This window comes from Chrysochloris asiatica, unplaced genomic scaffold, assembly GCF_000296735.1.
Source record: "Chrysochloris asiatica unplaced genomic scaffold, ChrAsi1.0 scaffold00012, whole genome shotgun sequence".
NCBI classification, from domain to species: domain Eukaryota; kingdom Metazoa; phylum Chordata; class Mammalia; order Afrosoricida; family Chrysochloridae; genus Chrysochloris; species Chrysochloris asiatica.
In genome coordinates this window covers 35,207,555-35,216,056 of record NW_006408530.1, presented here as the reverse complement: position 1 = coordinate 35,216,056, position 8,502 = coordinate 35,207,555, and the positions used below count along the sequence as shown (strand labels likewise).

Genomic DNA, 8,502 nt, shown 5'->3' with positions numbered 1-8,502 from the left:
ATCAAAATAACACACAAGTCTCTATTGACAGGCAGACAGTGGCTGTAGCTGGGGTCCATTGACTGGGAATATAAATTTCCTACATGGAAGGTGAGAGTTCTACCATTTCCTCACTGAGGATGAGAATAAAAATCAAAAAAATCTCACTGCCAACCTGTCAATTCTGACTCATTAACAACCCTGAACAGGGTTTCTCAAGCTGTAAATTTTCACTGGTGCAGAGACAGCCTCAGTTTTCTTCAACAGAGTGAATTTGGGCTGCCAACCTTGTAGGCAAACAGTCCAGTGCTTATCTTAGAGCAACACCAAGGCTCCTGCAGAATAAGGATTGTTGTTAAGTACCATTGAGTCTCTTCTGACTCATAACAATTCTCTACACAGTTTCCAAGATTTTTCAATGTTTGTGGGAGCAGAAAGCCTCTATGGAGGTGGTTTAGAACCGCCAACTTTGTGGTTCACAGTCCAGTTCTTATCCTAGGAGCACACTTAATATTGAGCACAGAATGTCAGGAAAGAAGTAGTGACACATTTCTACAAACATCTCATTTAGAAGTAACGTGTTTTGTGCATTAAAATTGTGGGTCTTAATATAAGAGACCCTATCACATTCAACTAACACTGGATGTATGAATTATTGTCTTGCCTTCTGTGTAAAGATCTCTGGGGGGAAAATGTAAAACAAAAAGACTAATATGGTTTCTCTTTTGCAGTGAGTGGTATCTTAAACTATCTCTAGTATCTCTAAGTGTAGGATTTCCAAGGAGGGTCTGGTGAGTTTGAACTGCTGACTTTGCGGTCCAGCACTTATCCTACAGCACCACACCAGGACTCCTATCATAATGAAACATAGGGATGATGGGGATGGATCAGGAGCTGCAGTGATATTCTCTTGTGTACAGAGTGATGCTATGAGTTGGAACCGACTCAGTGGTACCTAACAACAGCAAGCTTTATTAAATAAAATGTCCTCCATAAAGTTTTCTTAGGCACAATTCAATGAGGTAAGAAAAATATCCAAGCTAACCTTAAGTAAAAACTTAGAATATAAGTCCTTGATTTCTGGGAAGAAAGAAATTGTAAGAACTCATTCTTATCACTGATGATGAAAACAAACTTAATTCAACCAAAAGACAAAGCTATGCCTGGAGGAGATGTAACAATGAGAATATTTTGTAAAAAACGAGACTGTTTGGGAAACAGGGCAATTCCTGGTCCCTGCACAAGAGCAGCTGCCAGAGGCTTCCTTAGTTGGCCACTCTTCAGGCCCACGTGTGACAGTACTTTATTAACCTGCCTGCTTTCTGTAGCTCCTGATTGGAGTAGTTGATTTTGTTCAATGATAGCTCTTGTATTAACTACTAATTCCTGATAAACATGGGGAAAAAAAAAAAAAATAGAAGGAGTTCTGAATACACGAGACTACATGACAGGCAAAGGAGCTCTGGTAGCGTAGTGGTTAGGAGTCAGGCTACTAACCTCAAGGTCAGCAGTTCAAAACTTCCAGCTGGTCCATGTGAGAAAGATACGGCTTTCTGCTTCTATTAAGATTTATAACCTTGGAAACAAGGGTATAGGGGTCGTTATGAGTCGGAACCACCTCCACAGCACATAACCACAACCACTACATGGCAGGCATGCTATATAAACATTACCAAATTTAGTTCAAATTACTCCCATAGAAAGTGGTGGTGGCAGCTGCCTCATGCCCTGCAGTCAGCCCTCAGACTCCTGGCACCCCATTAAGTTACTATTATCATCCCCATTTTGCAAATGAGGAAACAGACGGACAGAGAACCTAGTAACTCACCCAGTAACTTTCAAGATTTTGAAGTCTGCTACTGTGTACCATCGAGTTGGTTCCGACTCATAGCCACCCTGAATAGGGTTTCCAAGGCTGTAAATCTTTATGGAAGCAGAATCCTCACTTTTTGCCAAGGAGTGGCTGACCATCTGATTAGTAGTCCAACGTGTAACACATTCTGCTGCTAAAATAATTGGAGCCCAATCCAAGCAATCTGGCTCCAAAGTCCATGATCAGTTTTGCTTTGCTACTACAGAGGAACTGAAAGTACAAAGGTCACACTATAAACAGTGGTGGGGGGTTGAGAGGAAGATTTTAGAATCGTGTTAGAAACCAAAAGGGAGACGTCTTGTTTCTTCCCATTACTGAAGGTTTTAGGATTCAGTAGACTAGAATGGTGGTACTAAGTACAACTGAGTAGGTTCTGACTCACAGTGGCTCTGTATAGGGTTTCTGAGAAGCACTTGGTGGATTTAAACGTATGATTTTGTGGTTAACAGTCCAATACTTATTCCACAGTAACACACCAGAACTCCAGATCTGATGACAGGTCTATGTTTTTAGTTGCTGTGTAAAAGTTCTTTTGTTCCTGGTTTATAAAGAATAGTTAGGCTTTTGATTATGTGGATCATAACAAGCTATGGACAACATTGTGAAGTATGAGTATTCTGGAACACTTAATTGTGCTCATGAGGAATCTGTACATGGACCAAGAGGCAGTTGTTTGAACAAAACATGGTAACATTGAATGGCTTAAAATTAAGAAAGGTATGCAACAGGGCTGTATTCTTTCACCAGTTATTCAACCTGTATGCTGAGCAAATAATCCGAGAAGCTGAGTTCTCTGAAGAAAAGCATGGCATGAGAATTGGAGGAAGACTCATTAACCACCTGTGATATGCAGATGATACAACCTTGCTTGCTGAAAATGAAGAGAACTTAAAATATTTACTGATAAAGATCAAAGGCCACAACCTTCAGTATGGATTGCATCTCCATGTAAAGAAAACAAAAATCCTCACCACTGGACCAATAAACAACATTCTTATCAGCAGAGAAAAGAATGAAGTTGTCAAGGACTTCATTCTTCTTGGATCAACTATCAACACTCATGGAAGCAGCAGTCAAGAAATCAAATGACGTATTGCATTTGGTAAATCTGCTGCACAAGACCTTTTTAAAGTGTTGAAGAAGAAAGATGTCAGCTTGAGAACTAAGGTGCGCCTGACCCAAGCCATGGTATTTTCAATAACCTCACATGCATGTGAAAGCTGGACAGTGAATAAGGAAGATCATAGAATTGATACTTTTGAGTTATGGCGTTAGAGGAGAATACTGAAAGCTCCATGGGCTGCCAAAAGAACCAAGAGATCCGAGTTAGAAGTGCAGCCAGAGTGCTCCTTAGAAGACAAGATGGCCAAACTTTGTCTCTCATACTTTTGACATAGTGTCAGGAGGGAAGAGTTGCTGGAGAAGGATATCATATTTAGTAAGGTAGAGAGTCACAGAGAAAGAGGAAGAGCCCCAGAGAGATGGATTGGCAAAGTGACAGCATCAGTGGGCTCAAGCTTGGCAAGTTGTAAGGTTGGCCCAGGACCAGGCAGTGTCTCGTTCTGTTGTGCACAGGTTCGCTATGAGTCAGTACTGACTCGATGGATGGCACTTAACAAGTCCTTGTTCAAAAGTCATTATATTCCAGTTCTGTGTAATTACGGAATAAATGGAAAGGATATGTGCTAACTCACAGAAAACAGTATTTTCACAATCTTTCAGCATGTGAAATTTCAGTCAAAACTACTAACTAGAATAGTCTTTGATTGCTGCCAGAAACATTGATAATTAACCTTGGAAGTGATGTCAAATGCCACAAAGTAACAGACCAGTGGTTTTCAAAACTGAGTTTTGGAAGTTTGTGGTGTTCCAGAGGAATCCCTCAGGGGTGCAAACTGGTAAAGCAGTTGGCTACCAACCAAGACATCAGAGGTTCAAATCTATCCAGTGTTGCCTCGGAAGAAGAGCCTGAATATCTACTGCTGAAAAAATAAATAAATCAACTACTGAAAACCCTATGAAGACCAATTCTATTACCGTTGGGTCAGAATTAATCAATGGCAACTGATTAGTGTTCAAAATTTCTAGAAACCACTTAGCCCAGCTTCAACTTTCTTTTATACATTATACATGTTGAAATTCTGCAAAAGATTATTTTAAGAAATGATTCTACTGTCTAAAATCACTATGAACATACTTATATACACTTGCTTATTTTATCCATTCATTCATCTTTTCACTCCTTATATTAACAAAGAAGTACAAGGCGTGAAAACAAAGTACAATACATAGGCCCTTCCTTCAGGGAGCGTACAGTTTTGGGAATTGTTCCAGTTCAAGGGCTGATCTGAATTTAAAGTGAACTTTTGCCCTGTGTTCTCTCTTGAAGGCAATATAACCATAGTCAGTGATTGAGACCTTTTCACATGCTACAAATTTCAACTTTTTGCTCAACGTTGATGAGTGATTCATGATGGAAAATGCTAGATTAGTCCTGGGGAACTGAGAAAGGAAAATTGAGGCTCCAAATCAGTGCCAACAAAAGTAGAACAATGTTGTTTTATATCTTACCTCCAGAGCTTTCAATCGTTCTAACAGCAATTTGGTCTTTTCTTTTCCCTCCTCTGTACTGCTGCTTCCACTCCTGAAATCCTCATCTACCATCATGTGAAGATCTTCCAAAGCTTCCTTGTGTTTTCTCTCTTCCCCCGACAGTTTCTCCTGCAGCAAGAAAGAATTATTGCTTTCATTCATCTCCACTGAAAAATCAGCATGAGTCAAAGGCTGGAAGTTTGGAATGCCCCTAGTCCTTTTGCATTCTTTCTGGAGCTGAGATAAAGACTTTGCTAAACAAACTGAGTGTTTCTCATGTTAGTAAACAGTAGATATTCATCCTGACTCCTGGCAGCACAAAGCCACCAGGTCTCCATGTCTGAATGTGGATGTCAAGTGGGAGAAGTTACTGAGCCAGGAAAGCTTTAGTTGTTTTCGGACAGTTAATCCACTTCTGTTCACACAATGGACTCCTGGTGTGGTGCTGTGGGCCAATGTACTGGACTATGAAGTAGGTTTGAACCGAAAGTCATTGGTTAAAGCTCACCAACCACTCCTTGGAGACCCTATACAGAGTTGCTATGGGTCAGAATCGACTCAATGGCACTTAACAACAACATTCACACAATGGAAGTAGTCTGTTTTCAACTGGAGGGGGAAAAAAAATCAACATAGACACCTTGATTTCTGAATGGTTCAAAAATAAAATCATTAAAGTCTCAGGTCATGCACGATTTAATTAAATTAAGGGAAAATAAAATATCACAAAATACTGAAACAACAATTTCAGAATTCTAAGCTGAAACCAGTTAGTTCCTTCAGTTCAGTAATGACACAAGTCTTAGGACCTTTAGCCTCTTTTCTAAGATTGCAAGATTTTAGTATGGCCTTGAGGGGGACATAAATGTTATCTTGTCTTGCCTCCCTGCTGAAAGCTCCTTGCTCAACTTTGTCTTTGGCAGCATTTTAGAAGTTGTGAAGTGCTAATTTCAGTCTTATGATTGGCTCCTGTGCTCTAGGGAAAAAGAAATTCCAAAGAAATTTAGTTTGGGTTCTATTTTGTACAGTATCAAGACCTTCTAGCCACAAAGCACTGTGACATCATCACATCATACTGTTTACTAGTAGTCACTATACAACCATTTGGACTAAATTGGATTATCAACGGTGACTTACTTCCAAATATTTGTTGTTGTTAAGTGCCCTAAAGTCAATGCCGACTCACATTCTGTAAGTGGTTTCCAAGGAGTGGCTGGTAAGCTTGAACCATGGACCTTATGGTTAGACTTTGCAGTCTAGCATGTGGATGTTGTTATTTTTATTAAGCTCCATCGAGTTGGTTCTGACCCATAGATACCCTGTATAGGGTTTACGAGGAGCAACTGGTGAAATTCAACTGCCAACCTTACAATTCAAACCCACTTTGCTGTCCATTGTATGAACCCACAGCACCATATGCATACCCACAAATACATACAGCATGCATATATATAAACATGAACACATATATACAGATACATACATTAAATACACACATGTATAACACATTTAAAGTTCCTATATATGTTATCTTACCACCCTTGTTATTAAGCATATTGTCACAGTGCCTAAATATTATTATGTGAAACAATTCTAGATGTAAGAATATATATATATGTTTAAGTATACAGTTGCTCCTCAGAAAACCTGTACAGGGTTGCTATGGGTTGGAACTGACTCGATGGCACTTAACACAACAATGACAACATATATAATAACAACATATATAACATATATGTATTGGGAGCCCAAGTAGCATAATGGTTTTGTGTTGGGCTGCTAAACATAGTTCTAATCTACTACTGGTAGACAGATGAGGCTTTCTACTCCTGCAAAGTCTTGTTGTTAAATACTGTTGAGTCAATTCCTACCCATAGCGACCCTGTACAGGGTTTCCGAGGCTGTAAAACTTTATAGGAGCAAAAAGCCTCATCTTTCTCCCTTGGAACTTCTGGTAGTTTTGAACTGCTGACCTTGTGGTTCGCAGCCTCATTCGTAACCACTACGATACCAGAGAGCCTTTCTGCCTTGGAAACCCTATACAGGGATGCTGTGAGTCAGAACTCACTTGACAGCACTTAACAGCAACAAATTGGGATTATTTAAAACACAAGGTCCTATTATGTAACTTTAAGAAGTAGTGATCAATAAAGAATGTATCCATGAGATCTGCTTTCATGGAAATGGAACCTCACTTGTGCTTTCACTGATACACATGAACAGTCAGAACAGCATATGTGGGGTGGGGGAGTGTGGGGCAAAGAGAAAACGGAAATAAAGTCTTCTAGGCAGGAATTACATTTACCTTTTTGGTTGGTTAATGGGGAAATCAGTTTGAGTATGTTGTTGTTGTGAAGTGCTGTCGAGTCAGTTCCAACCCATAGCAACCCTGTATAGGGTTTTCAAGTTTGAGTATAGGAGAGGAAAAAATCTTAGAGAGAGGAAAGTACTACAATAGGATTGTGAAGTTAAAAAAAACACACACAAACAATGGGAGGGGGATTCGTGCAATAAACAAGAATTCAGCTGTGATTCATTCATTCATTTGAACATTCACAAAAGTCCATTCACTCTTCTTGGTGTTAGAAATACAGCTCTAAACTAAACAAAGTTCCTACATTGGATATATATATATATATATAGTATAAATACATATATCTATATATAAGATATCCAATATATATCACTGAATAGATTATCAGATGTGGGTCAATGTGCCAGACTGCAAAGCTGTTGGAACTGCAAGGTCGGTGGTGCAAGCTAACCAGCAACTCCTCGGAAACCTTATACAGGGTCGCTATGGGTCTGAATCGACTCTAGGCACTTAGTAACAACAACATATATCAGATACAAGAATTTTCCTATTACATATTCCAATAATGGAAAATGGGGACTAAGCAGGTCTTGCTATTGATGGAGCACTGTAACTAGTCAGTAAAAGCACAGGAGAAAATGACACCAGAAACAGTGAGTTAGACCACAAAGGGTCTTGTAATAAACATGAATAAGAAACTAAACAGAGGAGTGAGTGATGGTTTCTGACACTATTTTAGAAACATCACTCCAACTGATACAATGGGGGATGGGCTGAGGAGGGAAAAAGCAGGAGACAAGAGGGCACTTAGCTGGGCAAGTCATTCAACATCTATAGACCTCGGATTCCCCAAGATGGAAAATGAAGGGGTTGTATAAGATCCTTTCCAATGCTAAAGGTCTAGGTCACGTCAAGAAGGAAATGTGGTCAATATCTTTAAAGGAACATGGTGGCAAGACTGCAGAAGAAGGACCACTAGGCTTTGTAAAAAGAAAGTCTCTAAGTAGGAACTTGAGAGCTTGCTAAAGTGTGGTACTGGTACTCAAATTGTCAGGAGTGAAGCTGAAAGTGAAAGAAGATAAAATAGAAGCTATTTTCTTAGACACTAATTTGGAAGTTTTGCAGGGAATGGAGGAAATACAAAGAAATCTATCTTGTAAGTAGAATGGTATTGCAAAGGCAAGTGGAAAGGTTTTTCGAGATGAAAAAAACACCAACTGAGTTTTGTGAAGATCTAAAGAGGAGAGGGAATATTGGAGATGGCAGTAGCAAAATGCAGAAATGTCTTAAGAGTTGAGCCCAAAGTCAAGAGGCACAGAAAGTCTGGAAATGACTTTCCCGTAAAATCTCACTTTGCAAGAGACTCCGTTTCTTGGTCTGCATTTCCAAATCATCAGATACTGTTTAAAGTGTTCAAGAGGAAAGATGTCAGTTTAGATACGAAGATGTGCCTGACCCAAGCCATGATATTTATGCATTTAAAAGTTGGACAATGCATAAAAGAAGACTGTAGAAGAATTGATGCATTTGCATTGTGGTGTTAGAGAAGAATATTGCAAGTACCATGGACTACCAGAATAACAAACAAATCTGTATTGGAAGAAGTACAGTCAGAATTCTCCTTGGAAGCCAGGATGGCCAGACTTTGTTTCTTATACTTCAGATATGTTATCAAGAGTGATCAGTCCCTGAAGAAGGACATCATGCTTGTTAAAGTGGAGGGTCAGTGAAAAAGAGGAAGACC

General features: G+C 39.5%; 1 protein-coding gene across 1 annotated transcript in view; it reads right to left on the bottom strand.

Moving 5' to 3' along the window:
* NCKAP5 (NCK-associated protein 5) overlaps positions 1-8,502 on the bottom strand; it is an 851,304-nt gene that overhangs the window by 333,698 nt on the left and 509,104 nt on the right. Inside the window, exon 5 of the mRNA XM_006834602.1 lies at positions 4,424-4,573. Within this exon, the coding sequence (XP_006834665.1) occupies positions 4,424-4,573 (150 nt within the window). The remainder of the gene's footprint in view (positions 1-4,423; positions 4,574-8,502) is intronic.